Source organism: Balaenoptera ricei, chromosome 8 (assembly GCF_028023285.1).
Source record: "Balaenoptera ricei isolate mBalRic1 chromosome 8, mBalRic1.hap2, whole genome shotgun sequence".
Lineage (NCBI taxonomy): Eukaryota > Metazoa > Chordata > Mammalia > Artiodactyla > Balaenopteridae > Balaenoptera > Balaenoptera ricei.
This window is the reverse complement of record NC_082646.1, coordinates 63,437,428-63,452,679: the sequence shown is the minus strand read 5'-3', so window position 1 is coordinate 63,452,679 and position 15,252 is coordinate 63,437,428. Positions and strand designations below refer to the sequence as shown.

At 41.0% G+C, this 15,252-nt stretch overlaps 1 protein-coding gene across 3 annotated transcripts in view; it reads right to left on the bottom strand.

Moving 5' to 3' along the window:
- Nucleotides 1-15,252, bottom strand: part of STIM1 (stromal interaction molecule 1) — a 199,518-nt gene that overhangs the window by 48,895 nt on the left and 135,371 nt on the right. For all 3 annotated transcript variants that reach the window (XM_059930928.1, XM_059930929.1, XM_059930930.1), the window contains exon 3: nucleotides 5,886-6,000. In XM_059930928.1, the coding sequence (XP_059786911.1) occupies nucleotides 5,886-6,000 (115 nt within the window). The remainder of the gene's footprint in view (nucleotides 1-5,885; nucleotides 6,001-15,252) is intronic.

Here is a 15,252-nt window from a genome sequence, read left to right as displayed (position 1 = left end):
AATAAGAGAAGCCACTGCAATGAGGAAGCCCGCACACCGCAACGAAGAGTAGCCCCCGCTCGCCGCAACTAGAGAAAGCCCGCGCGCAGCAACGAAGACCCAACACAGCCAAAAATAAATAAATAAATAAATAAAAATAAAAAAAAAAAAGAGGAAGTTGAGCTAAAACAGTATCATAGGAGATGCACATAAAATATATTAAAGAGGTAGAATCCTCAGGACTTGGGAACAGAAATAGGTAAGAGATGCTGTTTCCTTTATTAAATGTGGATACAAGTGAGACATTTTACCCTCAAATAGCTATGTAATATAAATAGAAAATGACTGTGATAAGTTCATTTTCTTCAGATAACAAAAAGCAACCAGCGTTGATGTAATGATTTAACACATCATGGTCATTTTGTATTTATATCTGAAAGAATGTAAGAGAAAGAAAAAGCGAGTTGTACCTTTTTCCCAAAAAATATAGCAACAAACAACTATGGTTGAGGAATTTAACTAAATGACTTGATGATTCACTTAGCAAAGTAATTTTTAAATAGCTAAAAGAACAGAATAAATAGATCTCTCGTCAGGTTTATGTAAAAGCAAAAAGGGGATGCCAACTCTTTTATATTGATCTGACTTTTGAAATGGTTTATGCAAAAGTCCAATGCCACCTGGTCCCCTGTGTTATGTCAACAGAGAGGACAGTTCTTCTGAGTTTTCTCCCTAAAACCCTCCTGGTTCTCCAGTACTGCTCTACTGCTCCTACGAAAAATCCTGTCCTACAAACGAACAGACAGGAGATCTGTCAGCTTATTTTCTTATTTCCAAAAGCCTAGTAGAAAACAAACATCTTCTCGGGAGTTCCCTGGTGATGCAGTGGTTAAGAACCCGCCTGCCAATGCAGGGGACACGGGTTCAATCCCTGGTCTGGGAAGATCCCACATGCTGCAGAGCAACTAAGCCTGTGTGCCACAAGTACTGAGCCCATGTGCCTAGAGCCCATGCTCCGCAACAAGAGAAGCCACTACAGTGAGAAGCCTGCACACTCCAACGAAGAGTAGCCCCTGCTCACCGCAACTAGAGAAAGCCCGTGTGCAGCAACAAAGACCCAGTGCAGCCAGAAATAAATAAAGAAATAAATTTATTTTTAAAAAAAAACAAAAACATCTCAACACAAAGTTCAGAGTGACACTAGAATACCAGGTTATTTTGCTTTTAGCTGGAATCATACTCTTTAGTTAGAATCAAAATTGATGGTTAAGGTGCCTTTGATCCATAAAAATGGGTAAAGAAATTATTAAGAAATATGCTTTGTTTGGCAGACAACATCTTTTTAAATCTCATGTCCACGAAAAGGGAGAAGAAATAGTAATACTGCACTTTGTTTAGAAGAATGGAAGCCATGCTTTAGAAGGGAATCCTCTTAGGTCAATGCCTCCCACCACCCCTCACTACAAAGGGCATAGTTACTGTTTCCATTGGCTCAAAGATACATACAACAATTCTACTGCTCAAAGATTCTACAAAATTCACCTGGCATCTCTTCTGTTAAAGAACTGCTACTCTCCCTACCTCAAGGATCTTAGAGAGATTGGAATTTGCAGCACCCTCCAACTCTTCCCACACACACATACTCTCTTCTCTCACTGTTACTACCCTACATAAGTCTGTGATCCAAACTATGCCAATCTGATTCTCCTTCCACTGTATCTGACTCTTGAGCAAAGACACTTAGAGATGAAGAATGAATGTAGCCGAGACACATGAGAGTTACTAATTAGAAGAGGCCAATCCCCTAGTCCCTGCTGCTGGGATCCCTGGAGTTGCCCTTGTTCTCAACTCTTCCTCAGCTCTACTAGTTCAGCTCTTCCTTACTTAATGACTTAATTTTGTATAATAAAGAATTTGGCTGGTTTTTGTCTTTAGGTCAATTTCCCTGATTATAGGAGTATCTTTGTTATTCTTGGTGGGCCCTTGGGTCACACTTGAGTTCATGCTAATGAGATGATTCTGGGTGGGGGCTGGTCACCAGAAAGATCAACCATGTGACTAGAGGACTGGGGCTTTGAGCCAGGTGATATCAGCCTGGCCTTTGGGGAGGAATAGAAGGCTGGCCATTGAGTTCAATCATGTGGTCAATCAATCATGCCTAAGTTATAGGAAACCCCAATAAAAACTCTGGACAATGAGGCTCAGTTGAACTTCATGGTTGCATTGATGACTGATGTGCCAGGAGGGCACTATGTCCTGATTCCATGGGGAGAGGACACAGAAGCTCCACATTCAGGACCCTACAAGACTTTGCCATATGGGTGTCTTCTTTTTGCTGGTCCTAATTTTTATCCTTTATAATGAAATTGTAATCATAAGCATAGCACTTCCCTGAATCCTGAGAGTTATTTAATAAATTATTAAACCTGAGGGGATTGTGGGAACCCCTGATTTTGTAGCCAGTTGGTCAGAGCACAGGTGGTCTGGGAACACCCAGAGCTTATGGCTAGTTTGGTGTCTGAAGTGACAGTATTCTTGTTAGGTATTGTGCCTTTTTCTTATGAAGTCTGCACTAACCCTGGATAGTTAATGACAAAATTGCATTACATTATTTCACTTAATCACTCTCTTTCTGCTTCATCTTCCTCATCTGTAAATGGAGACAATCGTAATATTTATACTTCATAAGCTTTTTGTAAGAAATAAGAGTTAATATTTGTAAAGCACTCAGAATACTGCCTAGCACATATTAAATACGATATAAACACTAGAGTAGTTTTGTAGTTGTTGTTGTTGTTTTTATTATTAAAGTCCAGAGCTGGCTAATGTAGAGATTATCAGGCTTTTCTGCTTAAATCTAAATAACACAGAGAAAAGACTGGCCCCAACATTAGTCAGACAATGTTAACAACATTAATCACATAGTGGTACTGGCATTAGTCAGCTAATGTTCTGAATACAAATGACCACTGCTGATATCTACATCATCTAGAAAAACTCAGGCCAGCCAGTGTGAGCCAGTGACAGAATAGTATATGCTTTTTGTAGCTCTGGAGATCGTAACTCCAGAGAGATTAGGGGCCTTACTTGGAATAATGAAACAAACTGTTGGGAGAAATAGTACACAAGAAGATTCTCACTTTTAGTTTGTCAAACCATCAGGCATGACACATGGTGAGCAAATCCTAAAATGGTACATATATATCACTTCTAGCTTAGCTATGAGCTACATCACTGTGCATTGAAATGTTTTTCTCTGCTCATCAGTAATGGGTACCAACTCTGCAAAACTCACTCCATTGTCTCCCATCTTCCTGTCATTTAGAACATGCTTGGAAGTGTTCCAATTAGTTGCTGAGTCCAGAAATAAAGTTCTTACCAGAAAATTGTCTTGAGCTGTTTTCTAATACTATGATTTAATCCCTCTGTTTCTGCCCTCTCTTGGTCACTTTCCCTTCCCAGCTACTTCTCTTTGGCTTTCAGAGAAGGCCAGGAATGCTCTCCCTGCCATCTTTCATTCTAAGTTCCTACTTTTGACACCCACTCTTAAAACCCAGGCGCCATGGCCTCAAGTTATTACAGAAAAAGAAGAAAACTAAAATTAAATGGTACTGTTAGAAGATTTTTCCTGGCAGTGCTGGTATCATTCCAAAGATCATTTCTGTGCTTGATCTCTCATCAGTAGACAGCCTGAGTTGCTCAGGAGCTATTAAACAAAAGCCCCCACAAGGATAACAATTTCCAGAAAGCTATCTATATAGCTAAATTATGCTTTTTCTAAATTGATAAAAACAGAGTTAACAAGCATCAGCCTGTCCATCCTACAACCAGGATTAGAATCCAGGTCTTCCTGGGACTTCCTTGGTGGTCCACTGATTAGGACTCCATGCTCCCAGTGCAGGGGGGACAGGTTCGATCCCTGGTCAGAGAACTAGATCCCGCATGCTGCAACTAAAAGATCCTGCATGCCTCAACTAAAGAGCCCACATGCCACAATGAAGATCCCACAAGCAGCAACAAAGATCCCGCATACCACAACTAAGACCCAGAGCAGCCAAATAAATAAAATATTTTTTTAAAAAATCCAGGTCTTCCTGTTTAAATCTAATGTTCTCCATCTATATTATAGATGATCCCTTCCAGAAATGAAATTCCATAATCCTAGGTAAGAATTTTCTTTTAAAATTTATTTAATTTATTTATTTTTGGCTGCATTGGGTCTTCGTTCCTGCACACGGGCTTTCTCTAGTTGCGGCAAGCAGGGGCTACTCTTCCTTGCGGGGTTCGGGCTTCTCATTGTGGTGGCTTCTCTTGTTGTGGAGCACGGGCTCTAGGCACACGGGCTCCAGTAGTTGTGGCACACGGGCTCAGTAGTTGTGGCACACAGGCTTAATTGCTCCGCAGCATGTGGGATCTTCCCAGACCAGGGCTCAAACCTGTGTCCCCTGCACTGGCAGGCAGATTCTTAACCACTATGCCACCAAGGAAGCCCCCTAGGTAAGAATTTAAACAAAAATAGAAACTGCCTCATTCCTACCAAAACTGGTCTTCTCTACAACCAGACCAGTGCTTTCAACCAAGGTGGTATGGAAAAGCATTGGCCTAGAGAGCAGAAGGTCCAGGTCTAAGTCCTGGCTCCACTATTTACTAAATACAATGACCAGGTAACTTTATAAATTTAGGCCTGAGGGAGGAGATATGGGGATATATGTATAGGTATAGCTGATTCACTTTGTTATAAAGCAGAAACTAACACACCATTGTAAAGCAATTATACTCCAATAAAGATGTTAAAAAAAATTTTTTTAAATAAAATAAATAAATAAATTTAGGCCTAAGGTTCCTCATCCGAAAAACCAGAATGCTGGTGGTCACTTATTTTTAACTCTTCTTTTAGCATCAAGACATACCCTAAGAGACCCATGGGAGAGATTGCTTCCATTTTTATTGGTATCAAAGGAAGCTCTAGCCATAGACACAAATGGAAAGGAGGCTAAGGCACTGTTTTTTCCTTCCCTGTCAAGCCTCATACAATTAGACATGCTCTTTCACTCAGAATTCTGAAGCAAATGCTCTAGGAGAAAAAAAAAAAAAAGGTAATCATGGTTTAGCAGTCTCACACATGAAAAAGATCTAAAGAGCTAAAGTTTTAATTTAATAAGTTCAACATGAGTCAGCAGAGTGATTTGACTGCTGAAGGTACCAGTATCTAATCAGACTGCATTAACAGACACACAGGGTCCAGAACTGAGAAGCGGATGGTCCTGCTCAGCTCTGTGCTGATCAAACCACACCTGGGGGTCTGTGTCCAACTGTAGGAGCCATGATCTAAGAAAGACATTAACAAAAGTGTCCACACGCAGGAGACCAAGATGAAGAGGAGGCTGGAAAAAAATGTTTTCTTCAAAGAACTAGGGCTATTTAACCTGGAAGAGAAGACTTGGGAGAGAGTTCAACTGTACTTTGACCCAACCTTTGAATCATCTAGGACTCAGCAGAGCCAGGACCAAGTGGGGAGCTTCAGAAGAAAGGGGCTGCCTCAAAAGGCAAGCAAGCTCCCTGTCTCTGGAGATGAAGCAGCCAAAGCTGTGAGATTCCTTCGGGGGATGGGGGCAGCTGGTAAGGAGAGGTGTAGGGATAGGATAGAATTCGATAAGAATTCTAATGAGAACAACTCCAACTCTGTTTGGAGCATCTTCCCCCATTCTCAGCTCAGTGACTCTCTTCAGTCTTATTCAGTCTCTATACAGTCTCTATTCAGTGACTGTATGTAGAACCATTTCAGTAATTTGCTCTTTACTAAGCATTTTATACTCATGTCCTTTAAAGGCCAAATTGCTACCCATCTTCTTCTCTCTTCTCTAAACCTTCCGGCAACTAGGATTGATAACCAGGCTGCCTATTACCTTCTGAAGACTTCCATGCCTTCCACAAGTCCTCTACGCTGATGAGCTTATCCTCACCATGGAAGGTGCTGTGTTTCACCGTTGGGTCGTGGTAATTGAGGTCTTCCCTCAGGAACTGCAAGGGAAAGCACACAAGTCACAAGAGATACCTGGGAGCCAACCCACTAAGATCTCCTCACAGGTCACCTCGCTACCCACAGCACATCCCACCTGCCGGATGTACAAGTGTATCACATCATCCATGTATTCTTCCATGTGAATATGTCCGACTTACTAACTAGACTGCCCTTTCTTCTTTGTTATATGTTTCGCTTGAGAAAAAAATAAACGTAAGAAATTCCTTCCTCATATTTTTTTAATTATGGAAAAGGAAGAATTAACAACTTTTGAGCATTCATTTACACACTAAGCAACATTCCAAGAGCTTCTATTTTCTCATCTAATCTTCACAACTAATGAATTATCACACTTATTTTACAAATGAGAATAGTAACAGTCTTTATTTATTTATTTATTTATTTATTTAGGCTGCATTGGGTCTTCGCTGCTGCTCGCAGGCTTTTCTTTAGTTGCGGCGAGCGGGGGCTACTCTTCGTTGAGGTGCGCGGGTTTCTCATTGCGGTGGCTTCTCTTGTTGCGGAGCACGGGCTCTAGGCGTGCGGGCTTCAGTAGTTGTAGCACGCAAGCTCAGTAGTTGTGGCTCGTGGGCTCTAGAGCAAGGCTCAGTAGTTGTGGCGCATGGGCTTAGTTGCTCTGCAGCATGTGGGATCTTCCTGGGCCAGGGCTCGAACCCGTGTCCCCTGCACTGGCAGGCAGATTCTTAACCACTGAGCCACCAGGGAAGTCCAAGAACAGTAATAGTCTTAAAGAACACAGTTTGCCCCAAATTCTCAAAACATTAAGTTTAAAGAGATTAAATTACTTGCTGTGACAATTTTAAAATATGTCCACAATTCTTTGACAATCCTTCCATAAAAGTTGAATTCCTCTGCCCTTGAATATAGGCTGACATTAATGACTCATCTTCTAACAAACAGAATGTGGCAGTAATGATGTCAAATGACTTCCCAGGCTAGGTTAGAAGAGGCAATATAGATTCCACCTGGCTCACTCCCTTTGGGGACACATGCCTTGGGAGCTCTGAGCCACCATGTAAGAAGCCTGGCTACCCTGAGGCTATCATTCTGGAGAGATCACGTGTAAAGACTATTTAGAGCTAGCAATGTCTGAGCAGCCCAAGCTGTCTGAGTCTTCCAGCCCAGGAGTCAGACATGTGAGTGACTGAGACTTCAGGTGATTCTAGCCCCTAGATTTTGAGTTACTTCACCTGATGCCAAGTGGACACACAGGAACTGTCCCTGATAAGCCAAGCCAAGATTGCAGAAACATGATAAAATAAATGTTTTTGTTGTTTGGAGCCACTAAGTTTGGGGGAAGTTTGTTATGCAGCATTAGATAACTGAAACATCTGCCCAAGGTTACAGCTGATAAATGATAGAGTTAGTACTCCAACCCAAGGTATCTGACTTTATAGTCTAAACTTTTCCCCTGTACTGCATATGCTGTCCTTTAGTTATGTGGATTTTTTTTCACACTATACTTTTACAAGAAAAAAGAAAAGCAAAAGAAATCAAAGCTTTTAGAAATTTAACTGGTAATTAATTTCACAGATACTCATTCAGCCCAATCCTTAACCACATTAGTATGTATAAGATTGAACAGTGATCACTGCTTTCCACAGAGTCTCAAACATCAAAGAAATATGCAACGCTGATCACTACTCTCACAAGAACACATTTTAGTAGAATTTTCAGGAAATGTCTCTTATCCACCTTTCATTATCCCCAGGGTCCAAGAAAGGAAAGGGTCTGACCCAGAATAATGTCAGTAAATGTTGTTGACTAAATGAATAGACGATTGAAAGAATGGTCCCAGATTCCTTAAACCCATAATCGAGGGATGATTTTCTACCCTGGGTTTTTCAGACATAAGACATCTGGGCTTAAAGACTCAGGAGAGAAGTTTGAAGAGAGACCACACTGGAGTACTCTCACCCTAGTCAGGGTATAGGCTGCTGAGCACAAGGAGCTTGACAATGTCCACAACTATAACGTAGCACTGTCCAATACAACTTTCTGCAATAATGGAAAGGTTCAATGTCTGTCCTGTCCAAACAACTGTCACTAGGCACAGGCAGCTATTGAGCACTCATAATGTGGCTAGTATGACTAAAGAACTGAAATTTTTTAAAAATTAATTTACATTTAAGTTTAAATGGCCACATATGGCTAATAGCTACATACTGGAGTGCAGCTCTAGTGCAGTCTACTACCTGGGGTATAGGTACAGCCTAGCTACATTCCCATGGAGGCTAGAATCCTGAAGGGAAGTCAAGACCTCCGGCGAGATGAGGAGTGAAGAGCAGTGCCTAAGTTTAACAGTTCTCTGTGTCCTCCGCCCACAACTAAACTCAGGTTCCTTCTGACATGTGTGGGTTAGGTTCTCCAGCTCCCCAATGTCTCATTTGAAATTGGCGAGAGAATCTACTTTTTAATAAGAATTAGGTAAGTGACATGGTGAAGGGCCCAGAGCAAGGAGATTTTGTCAGTTCTTGGAAAGGTTAGCTGACTGAAGTATTTAACATGTTTGGACTTTTTAATAGTCAGCCCTTTAGACCACCTAACATCCAATGTATTGTATGCTATAAATTGTGACTCTTAACATTTTTTTCCCAAATTGCTACCAGCATCCCAACTCCATTTATTAAATTATCTGTCTTTCCATGGAAGCAACCTAAATGTCCACTGACAGATGAATGGATAAAGAAGATGTGGTATATATACACAATGGAATATTACTCAGCCATAAGAAAAGAATGAAATAATGCCATTTGCAGCAATGGATGGACCTAGAGATTATCATACTAAGTGAAGTAAGTCAGAGAAAGACAAATATCATATGATATCACCTATATGTGGAATCTAAAAAACTGATACAAACAAACTTACTTACAAAACAGAAACAGACTCACAGACATAGAAAACAAACTTACGGTTACCAAAGGAGAAATTGGGGTGGGGGGGATAAATTAGGAGTTTGGGATTAGCAGATAAAAACTACTATATATAAAATAGATAAAGAACAAGGTCCAACTGTATAGCACAGGGAACTATATTCAAAACCTTGTAAAAACCTATAATGGAAAAAACTATGAAAAAGAATATATATATACACACACACATATATACACATAAATATATCAATATATAAAAAACTGAATCACTTTGCTGTATACCAGAAACTAGCACAACATTGTAAATCACCTATACTTCAATAAAATAAATAAATAAATAAATAAATGCCTTAGACCTTAAAAAAAATTATCTGTCTTTTATTCCTTTTTTGGAAAAATGCTATTTAATAAGAAGTAATTATAAAGTAATAACAACTACATATAGTTGGGTATATTTCTAGCCTCTCCATTCTTTTGCACTAAACCATATTTTCGTGCTAGCACTTGACTATTTTATTATACTTTTTATTTTAATTTAATTTAATTTTATTTTATGCTTTTAAAATTTTTCTAATGTCTTGACCCCCTCTTTCCATGGCTCTTTTATTTCAGAACATTTCTTATCAATCTCAGTTACTTATTTTTCAAAATGAATTTTAAAACAATTTTGTTAATTTTATTGAGAGTCTGATTACTCTCACTGGGGACCTAAGTGATGAGATCACTGGACCTTAAACACCAGACACTAGGACATATCAGGGAAGACACAGTTACAAGCAGTCTGAGACAGTCAGTCTGGAGGCAGAAATTCATTCATTCATTTATTCAACAAATATAAGATTTCTATGTTCCGGGCACTAGAAATGCAGTAAATAGTAAACAAAACAGACAAAAATCTTTGTCCTCATTGAGCTAACAACCAATTTGGGTGAGAGAGACAATAATTTGTATAAAGCAGGGAAGGTCAAGAGGGAAGGCCAAGAGTAGTGGTATTAGTGATTTATCATCTTCATTAGAGGTGTCAAGGAAAGTCTCATTAAGAAAGTGACTTTTAAGCAAATATCTGAAGGAGATGTTGGAGAAAGGCAAGCAGGATAACTGGAAGAGTATCCCAAGAACAGAAAATGGCAAATGCAAAGGCCCTGAGCCAAGAACAAGTATGTTCAAGGAATATCAAGGAGGTCAGTGTGGCCAAAGAGAAACAAGTGAGGTGGTAACTAGTAGGAGATGAACTCAGGGAAGCAACAGGGGTCCAGATCATAAAGACCTTTGTAGGTCATCATGAGGACTTTGACTTTTACTCTGAGATGGAAGCTGTTGGAGGAATTTGAAGAGATATGCGACACGATCGCATTTACATTTTTAAAAGCATTTCTCTGAACGCTGTGTTGAGAAGCAGACTATAGGAGGACAAGGGCAGATGCGGGGAAACCAGGTGGCAATTGCAATAATCAAGATGTGAGCTAATGGTGGCTTGAAACAAAGTAGTAATGTGGATATAATGAGAAGTTGTCAGGTTTTGCATAAACTTCACAGAGATCAAATTTCTAATCTTCATAATTTTCTTAGTTTTGATTCATCAGGCGTCCTTTAAGGTATACCCTACTTTAGTCCTCCTAGGCTCTAACCCAGACCCTCTTAATCTAAGACTAGAGAAACACTTGTCACATGCAGGCCTTAGGAGCAGAAATGCCAAAATCTCCAAGGAAGAGGATTTTCTACCATTATCAGTTAACTTCAGGAAACCATGTGATGAGACATACCAGCTACTTTTAGGGAGCCAACAAGAAATAGACTGCTTTTTATAGCCAAGTCTGGTCATTGAGGTGTACGGAGAGCAGAGACGTTCATGGGAAGAAACTGCAAGGAGTACCTGCACAGGGGCTCACATCAGGCTCTGCTGGTGCCACAAAGCATGCAAAGAAAGAGTAAGGTCAGAAAACAAGGCCAGCAAGAAGGTGGTGCCAAACGAGGAGTGTGGGCTGACAGAAGCTATACCTGAAGGAAGGGCCAGGTGCTGGGTGGACCCTCTTTAGAGAACAAGGAAGTGCGGCTGCAACAAGCAGGCTTTTTTCTTTTTTTTTTTTTTTAACGTCTTTATTGGAGTATAATTGCTTTACAATGGTGTGTTAGTTTCTGCTGTATAACAAAGTGAATCAGCTATACATATACACATATCCCCATATCTCCCCCCTCTTGCTTCTCCCTCCCACCCTCCCTATCCCACCCCTCTAGGTGGTCACAAAGCACCGAGCTGAGGCTTTAAGGGGAGGAAAGGCGGTGTACTGTAAATATAAAGAGTTCAGAACCTTTAGAAACAGACCACTTCCTATGTGACTTTTGGGCAAGCTACTTAGCATCTCTGAGCCTGTATTCCCCTCAAAATGAGGGCTAATTATCCCTCTCATTTGAGTGTGATAAGGATTAAATGAGTCATGTTTGCACAAGTCATAAACTGCCTTTGCACATGTCTTTTAATGGCCCACAGAGCATTTTATAAATTGAAACTATATTTAAAAATCCAATTTCAGGGACTTCCCTGGTGGTCCAGTGGTTAAGACTCCACACTCCCAACGCAGGGGGCCTGGGTTCGATCCCTAGTCAAGGAACTAGATCCCACATGCCGCAACTAAGAGCCTGCAAGCCACAACTAGAGGAGCCCACATGCCACAACTAAAAAGATCCTGCATGCCGCAATGAAGATCCCGCATGCCACAACTAAGACCCAGCACAGCCAAATAAATAAATAAATAAATATTTTTTTTAAAAATCAAATTTCACCCCAAAAGTCCAGCTCTCTTTAAAAAAACAATTTAAAGGTCTAGGAACACTGAGCTCCAGTGACAACTCTGGAATTTTATTTGGGAGAGGCTTAAGGGCTACAATTTGATTGGAAGGGAGGGTGGTGGCTAAGGGACTTGTCATGAGGTTGTGTTTGCAAAGCAAGCACATTGTTTTTATGTAGATCGTTTATTACAAATTAATTTTATAATGCAACATTTTATGAAGATGTTTTTGTTTATATTTTACTTAAAATTAAGAAAAAATTAATTGCCCCTATCAAACAGTATTATACATATGTCGCAATTTGGGGCAGCTTAGAGGTGGGGCAGTTGGTCCTGAGGAAGATAACGAGGGCTTTTTTTTTTCTTAATTTAAAAAAAAATTTTTTATTTTAGTTATTTATTTTTGGCTACATTGGGTCTTCGTTGCTGTGTGTGGGCTTTCTCTAGTTGCGGCAAGCGGGGGCTACTCTTTGTTGCGGTGCGCGGGCTTCTCACTGCAGTGGCTTCCCTTGTTGTGGAACACGGGCTCTAGGCACGTGGGCTTCGGCAGTTGCAGCACGCGGGCTCAGCAGTTGTGGCTCACAGGCTCTAGAGCGCAGGCTCAGTAGTTGTGGTGCACGGGCTTAGTTGCTCCGTGGCATGTGGGATCTTCCTGGACCAGGGCTCGAACCCGTGTCCCCTGCATTGGCAGGTGGATTCTTAACCACTGCACCACCAGGGAAGCCCAACAAGGGCTTCTTGATCAAAGATGATTATTCTTGATCAAAGATGATTATGACCGTGCTCCCACGGTCCCTGTGTATACCCTAATCAGTCTTGTATGCGTCTATCTCCCCTACCAAACCATATACCCTCTGATAGACGATCCCAGTTACCCAGCCATAAACATAGCATACAAGAAAGTTGTACAGAACTAGAACTTTGATGTCCAATATACTTGAGGTAGGCATTATCACATATTGCTCTGAACACTGTCCCACATCCAGCTAATGGCTAATGTCTGATATAAGACAAAATTTAAAAGCAACAAAAAGCAAAACCAAAACAAAACCAAAGAGGCAACTTTTGGCTCCCACAACAAGGATTTACTATTTCGGACTCAGAACAAGCAGGTCTTCTCTCAGGAAGGTCTAAGGAGGCTCCCTGAAAGTCCTGCCTTACCAGGGGGAATACAGCATTGGCTAGAGCTGCAGCTCAACAGCTCTCTGAAGAGCCAAGGGACCAGTTCTTACTAGGTATATTTAGTTCTATAAGCTCAGAAAAGTGATCTCCCTGGCAGTGGCACAAAGCATGCAACCCCATCCCAAGTGAAGCAGTAGTGAAGGGGTGTGGGTGAGAGCAGACAGGAGGGGAGACATCTCTCTAGAATTCCCAACAAAAGAGGCCAGCCAGCTTCATCAGGGAACAGAATTCACTGAGGTAAAGCTGGAAGAGGAGCAGCACATCTTTGGGTGTGGGAATCAGGCGGGTCTCCTGGGTTCTTCCCTGGAAGCAATTACTCCTCCTTCCCCTTTCCACCCTTGTTCCCCACTGCTCACGCTCCATGTCTCCCAAACCACACCACAACACCACCACTCCCACTTCCCCACACGTACAATGTTTAGAACCCACAACACACATGCCCCAGATCTGAGAAGCTTCCCAACTCTTGTTCACCACGTGAACATCTAGCAAGGACCCAGATTTTAGCTACAACAGCTCTGAATGTCATTGGTACAGAATGCTGGGACATGGATATCTCAGGGGTGAAAAATCTGTCCTCAGTGAGACCAGAAGCTATTGCTCAAGGTCAGGGAGAGGACAGTCATTTCTCACTCACCTTTGTACATCTAGTCTCACTTCTGCCAGTCCATCTACCACACTAGTCACCAGAATGACCTTTGTAAAGTATAAATCTAACGATACCAACGTACCTACTTAAAATCTCATGACTCCCCATTACCAATAGGATAAAGCCCTAGCCTCTTGGCCTTACATTCAAGGCCTTTTACAATCTGGCCCATAGACTAACTTTCCAGTCAGCTTCCTGGCCATTCTCCCTCCCTATCAGACATCTACACTCCAGGCCAGGGGTCAGGAAACTACGGCCATGGGCCAAATCCAGCTTGCTGCTTGTTTTTGTAAATAAAGTTTTATTGGAACTCAGACACATTCATTCATTTATGCACTGTCTATAGCTGCTTTCATGCTTCAAAGGCAGACTTGAGTCGTTGTGACAGAGACTGTGTGGCCAGCAAAGCCTAAAATATTGACTATCTGGCCCTTTATAGAAAAAGTTTGCCAACATTTGCTCTAGATACATCAAGCCACTTCAGGCTCCTTGAACAAACTAGACCATGCTCTTTTTCCTTTACACAAGGTGCTCCATTTAAAATGTTTCTCCTTCTCTTTATCTGCTGAAGAAAAAGTCACTGCCTCTGTGAAGTTTTCCAGACCTCTCCCAAGCAAATTAACTGCCCTATCCTATTTGTGCTCTTAGTCCTCAGGGTATATATCTATGACAGTATTTATCCCATTATACCATAATTACTATTTAATTACCCCCTTTTTACTCCCCCTAAGCAACTCAAATATAGAAATTGTGTTTTATTTGTCACTTATCTCTTTATCCAGCATCTTGCAAATTTTCTGGAACACCTAAATAAATAATTAATTTAGCTCTGTAAGCCAATCTCCAAGCATAGAGCCTGGCACAGAGCAAGGTATGTGGTTATTAAATAACTGAATGAGTATCTCTCACTTGAGCTTGCCCTAGAACACCCAGGAGAATGCTTAGCTTACAGTAGGTAGTCAATGCCTATTATGTCTACTATACAGAAGAAAGAAAAAGGTCCCCACATTGCCAGCCAATCTAAAACAAAGATATCCAGCTAGGGGCCAGAGGGTTACACTGGCTTGGGTTCAGTGTAACATGATGGTTTAGAGCTTGATTCTAGAGCCAGGCTGCCTGGGTTTGAATCCTGGTTCTACCACTCACTTTCACTGTATTAGTCACATCATTTGTAAAATGGACATAATAGTACAAACTTCATAATACTCTTATATTGTGGGTATTATAAATGGATTAATTCACATAAAGGACTTAGAATAGTACCTGGCACAAAATAAGCTCTCCTATGTATGAATTGAGCTCTCCTAAATATTAATACATTTAATATACTATAAGAGGAATATAAAGATACTAAGAATGTGCAATCCCGGAGCCCACTATTACAGTGATGCTGATCTCTCATATGTAAAGGAGACACACAGAGGAGGTAGAAGACAGATATTTCCTAAGTGCTTGCTACATGAAGACCATGTGCCAAGTGATCAGCAATAGACAAGGCACTGTAATCTACTGACCTCTAAGGCCCTTTCCATTCTACTCTATGATTCTTACTTTGAAAGCTTTAACTCCATTTAAAACAGAAATTTCACAACCTTGGCAAGACCCTCCCTGCCTTCTTTGCCACATCAACTGTCACTTCCTCCCAACCCCAATGATGATGAAATACTTGAAGTTCTCTGAAAGTACCAGGCTCTTGACCAGTCTCATGTCTTTGCACATACTGTTCCCTTAGCTAAA